This window comes from Bos grunniens, chromosome 3 (genome assembly GCF_055505025.1).
Source record: "Bos grunniens cultivar Pamir isolate PY7600 chromosome 3, Bosgru_T2T1.0, whole genome shotgun sequence".
In the NCBI taxonomy this organism is placed as follows: Eukaryota; Metazoa; Chordata; class Mammalia; order Artiodactyla; family Bovidae; genus Bos; species Bos grunniens.
Window position 1 is genome coordinate 62,717,779 of NC_141167.1, and position 12,900 is coordinate 62,730,678.

General features: G+C 41.5%; 1 protein-coding gene across 2 annotated transcripts in view; it reads right to left on the minus strand.

The window, feature by feature from the left end:
• Positions 1-317: 317 nt before the first annotated feature.
• The window catches only part of DDAH1 (dimethylarginine dimethylaminohydrolase 1), a 157,713-nt gene continuing 145,130 nt past the window's right edge, over positions 318-12,900 (minus strand). For both annotated transcript variants that reach the window (XM_086390880.1, XM_086390881.1), the window contains exons 5-6: positions 6,270-6,413; positions 318-3,357 (exon numbers count right to left, since the gene is read on the minus strand). In XM_086390880.1, the coding sequence (XP_086247006.1) occupies positions 3,241-3,357; positions 6,270-6,413 (261 nt within the window). In that variant the 3' untranslated portion in view covers positions 318-3,240. The remainder of the gene's footprint in view (positions 3,358-6,269; positions 6,414-12,900) is intronic.

Below are 12,900 nucleotides of genomic sequence, written 5' to 3' on the forward strand. Positions count from 1 at the left end.
TATTATAATGTGCTGATGACAGTTAGGAGTAAAAGAAACCAGGGAAGCTGTTTTGAGGAGGAACACATGTGAAATCAAGGTCTCCTGACCAGGCATGGATAATATGCATACTTTTTAAGCACCAGAAGGATGAAGTATCCTTCAATTATCATTTTAATCCAAGCTTTGGATGGCAGCTGATTTACAGATATAGTTTGTCTAATCCCATATCTTATAGGAAAAGAGAAAAAAAACCTTCCCATCTCTGATAGCAAGGAAATGGTGATTTCATTCACCATAGAAGTTTCTGTTGCAAAAAAGAGACACAGGCTGTTGAGCACAGTACAACTCACACTTTATTCCATCGTGATTGGTATACCTGTAGGATCAGGACAGCAAGAGACTAAAATCAGTGCAGAACTTCTCTGGACTAAAGGGCCGTGAAAGGCATTACTGGTTTTGGCACACAGAGTGGATAATCATACATGGCCTGCAACAGGATGGTCAGTAAGATAAAATGCACAATAAATCTAACACCATGTGGAAATCATTTCTGAGTTTTGTAGGATGTTAAGGAGTAAATAATTACAAAGATTAACATGCAACTCTAAATAAGTCACATTGTTCATCAGACTATTTCCCCCCTTCGGGATGAAGAGATAGCCTTAGGAATCTGTTCACAGTAGCTTGAAAGAGCAATCAATACACAGGAGAGAGATCTGCCTGCTGATTTCTGTAGCAATCTGTCACAGTTGAGAAATAATGCCGCATCATGTACTTTCTCTATATTGTCCTTAGTAAGCTGAATCTTATTGACCACGAGATTCTGACTCAACTGTTATTTACTTACATACAATTTCTAATGTCCTTGTAATGTCAAAAAGCAGTTTCTGTTAGTTTATCCTTGTAAATCACATGGGACAAAAGAGGAACCTATATAATGGGGTAATGGGTTGTCTTTCCTCTTCAAAGATAATATTATGCTGATGAGTACACCAAGGAAAGAATATTAGTATTCTGCAAGTATTTTCGGTTTTCACATCATCATATCACAGAAAGGGCTCAAAGAAGCCAGTCTTGTAGGTGACGGAACAGTGCAGAATGAGATTCTGTAGAAGAGGCACATAGATTCTAAGTGATTTCTTGAGACAAAGAGAACGAAAGATGGAAAGATGCAAAGAAAAAGAAAAGTGAAAACAGCCTTCTGTTAGAACAAACTGTTCAAAAGAAAACTGACCCACTTTCAATTTACTAAACATAATAGAGAACAGTTCTTTAATTTGGAATGATAGAAATAAAGATATTGAAAATCATAAGCCAATTAGCTTTACTAGTAAGCCTGAAGTGGCTCATTGCGTTCATTTTCCCGTGGTTGTTTTTGAGATGTTGAACTCTCCTGGGGAGGATTTCTGTTTTTGCCAGCATAGGGACAGATTTAACCCAAAAGGGCAGTTATAACTGCTGAGGACAATTTTTATTTATTAACTTGGCATATGGGTAACATTCATTCTCTCTGTGGCAAAAATATATTGTTCACCCATGATGAGACAGTTGGAAATATGACAGTGATCAAGATATGTTTTAGTCATAGGATGCATGAAATTAGATATTTGTACATAATATGAATATTAAATTTAAGCAAAAAGAAAAAGAAGGAGGAGAAGGAATTTCTTCAAAGTCTGACAGAAAATCATCAAATAAAAAAAATAGTGGTTAAGGATGTCTTGTATGCTCAGAGGTTTCTTACCTCAATTCGCTCAGGGGGAGATAGAATAAATGAAGGTATTCTCTCTTGGTCACCAGACATAAAGAATGTCTGATTTCAAACCTGTAGATGAGCAGAGCAAGACTTGAAGTAGCATTTCTTAAACTCCCCAAATCTTAAGAAGCCAAAGGCAATATAGGAAAGGTGGAAATGACTGGGAAGTTTGATAACATGCCTGGATCAGTCACCATTCCTTGGAAAGTACCATTTCCCCAGGTTGCTAAAAGGCTGATTCTTTCATGTTTAAGTAAAAGACAACTATCTCTCCCTTCGCTGCAGCATTGTTCTTTGTTAAGAGATTTGTGTCAGTTTAAGCTTGTGTAATAGGAAGGCTAGACAGGAAATAAATTTTAATTGAATTCCACAGTAAATGTTGGATATGTCAAAGTAGAATTGTCCATTGTCTATAGCTGGTTTCAAGCACCAAGCCTATCATTTCCTGAACATGCTCCAATTGGCTTGCACTAGCCCACCTACAATCACTGTTAAATGTAATGTCTCTTTTGAAAGGAATAACTCTGTAGATCAGGAAAAGTGTAGGGGTAGAAGGGTGGAAACAAGGTGAGTTACAACCGGGGGGAATGAAAGTGAGTTAAATGAAAAAAATTCAGTCTATTTCTCAAGGTCTGTAAATGGCCAGTAATGAAGCAAAAATTCATGGAATGTGACTTAAAGACTTCCTGAAGTGTGGTACCCATGGATTGTTTCCAAGCTTCTTGATCTGCGGTCCCCTAGCAACCATCTGATGCTGAATTCAGCTTCCTAGGTGTGGTGCCCTACTTCTTCTGGAATTTAGATCTCTGGGGCAAACCCCATCGGGAATTGCCTCTGTGTAGTTAAGTCTCCCCTCAACAGCTGCTCTGATTCTCGTCACACTTCTGCTAAGGTGGACCCTTTTGGGGGTGAGTGGTGTGATGGCAGAAGATGCAGCCGTGAGGCAGAGAAGACTAATGAAAGACAGAGTCCGCTTGCAGGAAGGTGTGGAGAAGGCGAGACCGGATTCTACCTAAGGTAGAATGTGAGGTGACATTGACAGAAGTAGGAAAAGAAGAAAAAAGAGGGAAGGAAAAGGAGAGGATCCCCGGACCAGGGAATTTCACAGGAGCCAGAGATGATTAATGACAAACAGAAAGAAAACCCAGTTTATCTGACTGATCAAGAAGACATTCTTCGGCATATATTGACAACTAAATGATTTTCACACAGATAATACAAACACTAAAGCAAGTGTTTCCTTACTAGTATTAATCACATTTCAATAATTCATTAGCTCTATATTTTCTAGATTGCTTAACTCGTTGAGCAAATCCACAGTTTAGGTACCACTGTCAGGGGAGGGGGTGGGGGAGGTGCAGAACGAAGGAATGCAATTTAGAACTGTAAACCAGGGTTAGTGGCGCAGTGGCACAGGAGATTGTCAGTGAAAACGACAGGAGTGGGTACAGTTACCGGCCTTAGGAGTGCAGTACTGCCGGATGCAAGGGAGGGACTGCGACTCAGGAGTCTACTTTCTTGTTAATTAAAACCGAGCTGCAGGTGAGCAGCCCGTCCACCTTTTCCAGTTCAGAATTGCTCACAGGGATCAGCATATGGTCCTTCAGCTTTTCATAAACCTGCAGGAGGAATCAAGGAAAAGTAAAGAAGGTTCAGTTTCTGCCTCCGTTTTCCCTGGCTCCCCACCAGCCCCACCCCACCCTCACCCCCTCTGCCTGGTATAGATAATGCATTTAGCTTGTGAGTTTAGGCTTTCCATACATGGAACCCCAAGGTATGCAAGTCACTGAGACCACACCCATGCCCACAGCGAAACCCATAAAGCGAGCAGCCTGGTTAACCACTAGCTCTCTGCTCTAACCTCAAAGCCAAAGATGTGTCAGAAATGTGGTTGTTACTAGAAAGGCCTTTATTCTGCCCTTGTCAGTGCTGGATTAAGTGATATATGAAAGTCTGTGGCCTTAATTTCAGTCTGAGTATGACTCTCTCTCCACACTTTAAAACCCTCTCAACTATAATGTTTCTTTCCTTAACAAGCTAACTAGAAACACTTGCCAAAATATGATTTAAGTGAAGGGTTTCAGGTCAAAGTGCTTTTAAATGACAGGTGTGAATTTTAGAGCATCTTTTGACATGAATAGAAAGAAAGCATGTGTCAAACCTTCAAATAAACAGTAAACAGATTTTTCTCTGATGATAAATCAAAGCATATTGTTTAAAAAAAAAATCACTTGAAAATATACTGTCTAAAACCAATCCACCAGGCTTCTGTAGAGTGTACTTGGTTCCTTAAAATTCAGTACCATGGTTAATTAAGAGTGGTGGAATTAGAGCTGCGTTCCAGCCCCAATTCTGTCAACTCATGGTTTCAAGTGTGATTTCAGTCAATTAGCATCCCCATGGGATTATTTCTCTGTAAGACTGGAATAATATTAGTGCCTGCACGGGCGGCTGTAATGGATGAACAAGGTAATGCATACAGCACGCCAGGCACAGTGCCTGGCACCGAGAAAGCCCTCTACAAACACGAATAGTGTTACTGTTTTTGGTGATAGACCCAGGGCTGAATTCAGAAGCAGTTAATGATAATCCCACTATCACATGGTTGATGTGGCTGAAGAGGTAGGTATGAACGATCCAGAGCTCCATTTCCCCAAGTAAGTTCAGTGACCAGCGTGCTTACTGATACTGCAGATTCCAGGGCGGGAGTCCAGGAACCTGTATTTTTAACAACTTTGATGCACATTAAGGTATGAGATCCAGTATTCATCTGAGAGCTGGTTAAGGCACAGTCTGGGGGGTCAGAGGTCCTCTATTTTCCTCAGATTCAAACTTTTGGCCATGAAAATTGACAAAAAAATCTGTTTATCCTCCTCCCCTTCTCCCTTTTTAATCTGCTGAGGGAGATCCTGATTATGAGAATCAGCCTAGTAATTATACAGTACTGAATTTTTATTTTATTTTTTATTTTTTTTTGCAATTTTTAGTTTTTATTTTTTTAGATTCCTTTTTTTAAATTTTATTTTATTTAACTTTACAATATTGTATTGGTTTTGCCATATATCAAAATGAATTTGCCACAGGTATACATGTGTTCCCCATCCTGAACCCTCCTCCCTCCCCATAGCATCCCTCTGGGTCGTCCCAGTGCACCAGCCCCAAGCATCCAGTATCGTGCATTGAATCTGGACTGGCGACTCATTTCATATATGATATTATACATATTTCAATGCCATTCTCCCAAATCATCCCACCCTCTCCCTCTCCCACAGAGTCCAAAAGACTGTTCTACACATCAGTGTCTCTTTTGCTGTCTCGTATACAGGGTTATTGTTACCATCTTTCTAAATTCCATATATATGTCTTAGTATATTGTATTGGTGTTTTTCTTTTTGGCTTACTTCACTCTGTATAATAGGCTCCAGTTTCATCCACCTCATTAGAACTGATTCAAATGTATTCTTTTTAATGGCTGAGTAATACTCCATTGTGTATATGTACCACAGCTTTCTTATCCATTCATCTGCTGATGGACGTCTAGGTTGCTTCTACGTCCTGGCTATTACAAACAGTGCTGCGATGAACATTGGGGTACACGTGTCTCTGAATTTTTAAAAGGTAGCAAAACTTTTATAAAAATTTTAAACCTAAGGTACATGCATATAAAAAAAGAGAGATCAATGGCTATTAAGGCTCTTCCGTAATGCTTCGTATAGATATCTTGTTCCTTTGGGCAGAGATGATGCTGAAAAGCCTAAAAAGGATATGAACCCTTAAAGGATCGATGGATGAGCACCCTTGGATCTGTTTGGTATGATTAAATTGAAATTACTAAAGTATACAGGTAAGACTGGCAGAGTGCTCTGAAAGGCTGGGAAGACCAGTCTTTCTCTCAGACCAGGAAAGAATTCCATACCGAGGAGGCAATTCCCTGTTTAGAACACAAATGAAGGGATACTTGTAGGGCCCAGCCGGCTGGTTCTGAGTGTGTAATATTTTATATTTCTTCCTGCTCTCTCCTTTCAAGACTTTGCTGCCTAGGATGTGTATCCCCTGCTTTTCTGCAGCCCTGACAACGAGTACTCTTCTCTTTGGGTCATTCCTACTTCTCTGCCTTAAGGAATAAATGACCCTCTGATGAGGGGAAGCTTAGATTTGTCAGAAATAATGACACAGGTGACCTATGTAGGTCTCTATGCTTGATGAGCATGTGAGTGTCAGGAAGTGCATTTAATCAAATCTGGAACACAGACTCGGGAGACCCAATACTCGTTTGAAAGGCTCTGAATACCAGGCATGATCATCTCAATTACTCTGCATGTATTACTGACCAATGACACTAATGAGAGGAGCGAGCTAAATAAACTTTCCTTTGGCCCTAAATTATGTTATCCTTTGGGCTTTCCTAATGATGTGTTTAGGGGGAAAGGAAGCCCCTGTTATCTGTCACTCGATCGTGAAAAAAATCCTTAGGCAGGAAGGCTTTGAGGAGATCTCCCCAGCTACTGTGGCAGGAAGGACGTTTTATTACCTTTGCACTCTCTGGGTACTCTTCTGGGGTTCGGTGCAGCAAGACGTGGCCTTTGCTGGGGATATTCAGGTATATGCAGTTTGCGGCCGTGTCATCAGGCACTGTGAGTTTGTCGTAGCGATGATCACTCATCTGTTGCATGATCTATAAAGAGATACAAAGCGGGCCTAAGCAGAGCATCTTCCACATCGGCCAACAGGCGGGCAGTGTGGCAGGATAAAAGCTTGCAACCTGCACCTAAGCATGCTCCTCTGTGTTGAAGTTTGTCCATTGCCTCGTCACTTAAAACCAGAAAAGGAAAACCAGATGTAACTATGATTCTTTGGAAGAATTGTAAGGGTCCTTTTAAAAGTGTTTTTAAGGGTTTTAAAATGATTATTTTTTCTAGTTTTTGTTCATAAGATCTATCAGAAAAACACACAGACAAAAGGCCCCGCTGGGGTTTTGATGATATCCTTGGCTGAGTTAGCAGGACTGCTCTGGTCTATAGGGAAAAGGACTATAGCAACAATCAGAACAGTCAGTTAACTGATTAGCAATACTGCACATATTCACGCACAAACATAATTTCTTCTTCTAGGTGCATTTATTAATAAATTGAATTCACTTGTCTGTTAGCAGGTGCTATCCTTAATATAATGAGCATAAAAATCCCCTGGGGGAGGTGAACGTTAAAATCATATTCCAAGGTCTCACTCCTAGGGATTCTGGTTTGACAGATTTGAGGTGAGGAACAGAAATTTGTATTCTGAGGGGCCTCTGGGTAATTCTGAGGGAGATGGTCCCTGGACCACACTTGAAGAAAAACCGACTTAGCAAGTCTCTTCATCAAGTGACGGGTTTATTAGTACCCTAGTATAAAACAACTTAAAAATAAGACAGATGAATTCTACAAAGAATTAAAAATATTGGTATCTCATCTTTAGCCCCTCAACAAATTAAAACAAAAATGCCAATAACAAGTTCCCCTACCCCCCTACCCCACCCCATAATGCCAAAAATATCCAAACATCAAAAGTGAAAACAAGTATTATTTTGGGCTTACTCATGTAGCTTCTTTCCATTCTTTATCGTTATCTATATGTTTGAAAGAATCAGCCAAAATGTCATGCCATGAAGGTATAACAAGATCTTTTCATTGTCTGGTTCTAATCTACATTTCCAGCTAGGTCTTCCTTTACCCCTCAATATCTGGGTGGAAAGGGACCTCATATTACTAGAACCCAGAGTTAGGTCTCTTGCATGTTCAATCACAGAGCCACTGGACAGTCAGATTTATGTTGGGAAAGAGCAGAAGAGACACCAAGCTCCCTGCAGAAACTTCATTCCCAAGAGGATGGGAAGAGTATAGATGGTAAGGTCTTCTTGACTCACCATCAGTTTAAATCATTCTCTTTTCCTAGTGGGGACTATGTCAGGGGCAGACAGAAACCAGAAGTAATATGGAATATCCTTCACAGAGAAGGAAACATCAGGAGTGGGGATGAGCTTAAGCACTATATCAAAGGCTCAGAGACGCAAAGATAAATAGGAAAATATCCAGTTTTTGAAGAGGTCACAGCCTACTGGAGGAGACTGTCCGACAAACAGACAATTTATTACAATAAGAACAAACAGAGCACCATGCTAACAGTTTTATATGTATTCTTGAATCCCCAAATTCCCATTTTACAGATCAAGAAAATGGACTTAGGTCAAAAAACTTGACCAAGCTCATGCAGGTAGATTTAAATCCAGATTTGTGCACCTTAAAACTTAATTTATTAATCATCTCACTTTGCTCTCTTTCTTAACCTCCAGAGCTGCAGCAAAATCTTTGTCGTACAAAGTACTATATCATTTATTTTTCACTTATTTGGTACTTTTTATGTATGGTAAAAACTGATCATGGTACCATTAATCATGGTACTATTTATTCTCTTTTCATGTGTAATCTTATTATGGCATGGTACAGTTTGGACTTGACTGGACATCTCTCTTGCACTTTTCAATTTAAATTGTTCCCTGAGGGGATAGACCCATAGGATGCATCACCCACCAGTAGGGTGGGCTCTTCTTTAACACCTAGACTGAGAAACCTTAGACCTATTCAATACATATGGGCTTCTCAGGTGCTGCTGCTGCTGCTTTTAAGTTGCTTCAGTCGTGTCCGACTCTGTGCGACCCCATAGATGGCAGCCCACTAGGCTCCCCTGTCCCTGGGATTCTCCAGGCAAGAACACTGGAGTGGGTTGTCATTTCCTTCTCCAAAGCATGAAAGTGAAAAGTGAAAGTGAAGTCGCTCAGTCATGTCCAAATCTTCACGACCCCATGGACTGCAGCCTACCAGGCCCCTCTGTCCGTGGGATTTTCTAGGCAAGAGTACTGGAGTGGGGTGCCATTCCCTTCTCCGCTTCCCAGGTGGCTCAGTGGTAAAGAATCTGCCTGCCAACGCAGGAGATGAAAGAGAATCTGGTTTGATCCCTGGGTTGGGAGGATCCCCTGAAGGAGGAAATGGCAATCCACTTTAGTATTCTTGCCTGGAAAATCTTATGGACAGAGGATCCTGGCAGGTTTCAGTCCATGGGGTTGCAAAGAGTCAGACATGACTGAGAACAGCACAGCAGCAGCAGCCATTCAATACATGGACAATTAAGAACTATTGTAAGCAAATTATCAATATATTAAACTTAGCTCTCTTTTTGAAATGGATATGCTGCAAAATAATACGAAGAGGCTTGTTTAAGAGAAAAAAATCCAGACCCAAGTAACTCTGTTCTCCTATGAATTGCTATTTAATTATATCTTATGCAGACTTTCTTCTGGCTGCTTTCAAAACACAGTAATAGTAGCTTCCCTTTATCATTGTGTGGGAAGGGACATATTAAGACCATGAACTCTGGAATAAAACCTGGGTTTGAGTCTCAGTTCTCTCCTTTGTGAGCTATAGAAATTCAAGCTCTTTTTTTTTTCTCACTTCTTAGTTTCCTCATCTATTGTTGTTCAGATGCTCAGTTGTGTCCGACTGTTTGTGACCCCGTGTACTGCAGACTCCTCATCTATAAAATTGGGATAATAATGGTCTTTCACACATTTCTTATGAAAGATAAATGAAGATAATGAATATAATAGGCACTGTATTAATCCCTTAATTAGCTACTAGTATGAAAGAGATGGGAATACCAGACCACCTGATCTGCCTCTTGAGAAATTTGTATGCAGGTCAGGAAGCAACAGTTAGAACTGGACATGGAACAACAGACTGGTTCCAAATAGGAAAAGGAGTACATCAAGGCTGTATATTGTCACCCTGCTTATTTAACCTATATGCAGAGTACATCATGAGAAACGCTGGGCTGGAAGAAACACAAGCTGGAATCAAGATTGCCAGGAGAAATATCAATCACCTCAGATATGCAGATGACACCACCCTTATGGCAGAAAGTGAAGAGGAATTAAAAAGCCTCTTGATGAAAGTGAAAGTGGAGAGTGAAAAAGTTGGCTTAAAGCTCAACATTCAGAAAACGAAGATCATGGCATCCGGTCCCATCACTTTATGGGAAATAGATGGGGAAACAGTGGAAACAGTGTCAGACTTTATTTTTCTGGGCTCCAAAATCACTACGGATGGTGACTGAAGCCATGAAATTAAAAGACGCTTACTCCTTGGAAGGAAAGTTATGACCAAACTAGATAGCATATTCAAAAGCAGAGACATTACTTTGCCAACAAAGGTTTGTCTAGTCAAGGGTATGGTTTTTCCTGTGGTCATGTATGGATGTGAGAGTTGGACTGTGAAGAAGGCTGAGCACCGAAGAACTGATGCTTTTGAACTGTGGTGTTGGAGAAGACTCTTGAGAGTCCCTTGGACTGCAAGGAGATCCAACCAGTCCATTCTGAAGGAGATCAGCCCTGGGATTTCTTTGGAAGGAATGATGCTAAAGCTGAAACTCCAGTACTTTGGCCACCTCATGCGAAGAGTTGACTCATTGGAAAAGACTCTGATGTTGGGAGGGATTAGGCGCAGGAGGAGAAGGGGACGACAGAGGATGAGATGGCTGGATGGCATCACTGACTCGATGGATGTGGGTCTGAGTGAACTCCGGGAGTTGGTGATGGACAGGGAGGCCTGGCGTGCTGCGATTCCTGGGGTCGCAAAGAGTCGGACACGACTGAGCGACTGATCTGATCAGACAAACAGGGTTCAGGTGTCCAGTCTGCAGTCCCATCTACCATTGTAGCAAACTTTGCTCTTTAACCTCACTCTTAAGATAGTCTGTTTTGAGGTAAAGAAATCACCTATGGCTCTTAGTACAAGATGAGCTGAAAGAGAAAGAAGCATAGCAAGTCCATACCTCACAGTCCTGAGTATAACTTCAATGGTCCCACGAGCAGCCTGGCAAATTCCCCACCTCTCAGTCTGACTCATGCTGTCCGGGGGTGACTATGAAGCAGAAATATGGAATGTTGTACATTCCAGAGGAAGTGTTATCAAGGATGTTATCAGTGCTGACTTCTTGTTTAACCATGAAGGAACAAACTAGAATCTCCAAGGTTATGCCTACCTCAGAAGAGCCCAGTTTCTCTGGAGGAGCGGAGACAGAATATTTCCTTTCCTGGTGTGGTTTGTTTACCCGGCCTTCAGCTCTCACCATGCTCCCTCCTATCCACCCCACCTCACCCCCCTCAACCTTCTAGTTTGAACAATACCACCCCTGCTTCCTATGTGCTTGCCTTATTGTTCTTCAGTTAACGGTGTTTATGTGAAATTCTAATAGCTGTTTTCCCTTACTCTTTAATGTTTCTCTCTCTTCCGGGTCTTATATGTATGATTTATAACTTCTGGTGGGAACATTCCTAAAATTACTGACATAAGGTCAGTACCCAACCTAACATTGTTTGAGGATAGTTTCACTTTTTTTCATCACTATGAGAAAAGGAATTATACTGCTCTTAGTGGGGAAATACTTTAATGCTGGGAATACATAAAGTAATTCACTGATAAATTCTATTGAGAGATACTCTTAAAATAAATATCTAAATGAAACCTCTGAAGCCACCTTAGGAGAAGCTTTGCAATTAATTTGTCAAGGCCCCCTGGTTATCATTTTAAGACAGGTTTAAAAATATGCCAAAAGAAATGACTTTTAATAATAGAACAGACCCCGTTTGGAGCAGTAAGTAGTTCTGCTTAACTATGGAAGAAAAATTACAAAAGCTCTGTCAGGCATAGTCTTTCTAAATTAAAAGGATTTAGGAAGTGGTAACTATAGATAATAAACAAAAAATTACATTTCTTCCATGAAAAAGCTAAAGATACTTATTCTAAACACAAAGGGTTTCCATCTTTTGGGACAAAGAACAGGTTTTTCTTTTCCTGTTAGTGATTATTTTCTTTTTTCTTATGTGTTGTTATTGTCTGAATAAGACAGCTTACATTTATTTATAGCTGGGTTCAGGAGATGTATGTATATACAGAACGCAGGGCACTTGCCATCCAGAGGGGAATACACAGAAGAAGATTCAGGAGATTGTGTGTCTCTCTAGCATCTTTCCCCTGTTGTGCTGGAATGGCACTGTGAGGATGTGCTCGCAGGGCATCACCTCGACGGGCTCAATGATGGAGCCACCATGAGGCAGAGAAAGAGGTTTTGCTTCCTCTTTGTGGATGCACGGCAGCCTTTGTTAAAAGATGAGCATCATTTCAAATATCCCGAGAATGTGGCTGTTGGGCTGTTTTGTTCTATGTCCCAACATTTTTTCCTAAAAAGGGGTGGAGGAGGTGTATTGCTCCAAGCTGTGTGTAAAGTGTTCTTTTAACCCCAGGGACTGTACTTCCTGCTTCTTGCTGCCCTGGGAGCCAGAATGAAAAGGAGAAAGCCCCTACACCGTGTACACGCTACAAGGTCCCCAGAGGCCCCGGGTTCCAGGCAACACACAGGATTTCTACAGGGCTTCGGGGGAAGATCTGAGAGGCTAAATTGCTGTTCTGAACTTCTTTTCTGACTTCTGCCATTTCCCAAAGGAGTTATTCCACTCACTATGTGTGCTGTGCTATGCTTAGATGCTCAGTCATGTCTGACTCTTTGCCACCCCATGGACTGGAGCCCGCCAAGTTCTTCTGTCCGTGGGGATTCTAGACAAGAATACTGGAGTGGGTTGCCATGCCCTGCTCCAGGGGATCTTCTCGACCCAGGAATCAAACCCAGGTCTCCCGCATTGCAGGCAGATGCTTTACCAGCTGAGCCACCAGGGCAGCCCAGGAATACTGGAGTGGGTAGCCTATTGCTTCTCCAGGGGATCTTCCCGACCCAGGAATCAAAACCGGGTCTCCTGCATTGCAGGTGTAGTTTTTACCAACTGAGCTACTCAGGACAGGATGCAACTGGCATTCCATCCAATTCCACTGTCTTCCTAGAGCTCCCCCTTCAGGCCTGGCACGATGGCAGTGGAAGGTGGGAACCTAGACAAGATGCCAAGCTAACCTGGCCATGGATTCTGCCTTCAGAAGATGATAATCTATAATTTAAGCTAGGTCAAGGGTAAACTAGCAGTAAAATGAAAGTCAGTGTCACTTGTGACACAGGCATCTCCTTAACGAAGAAGGCATGCAGCCCTGAGAGGAAATTGGCCACGTCCTGGTGGTCTGTTA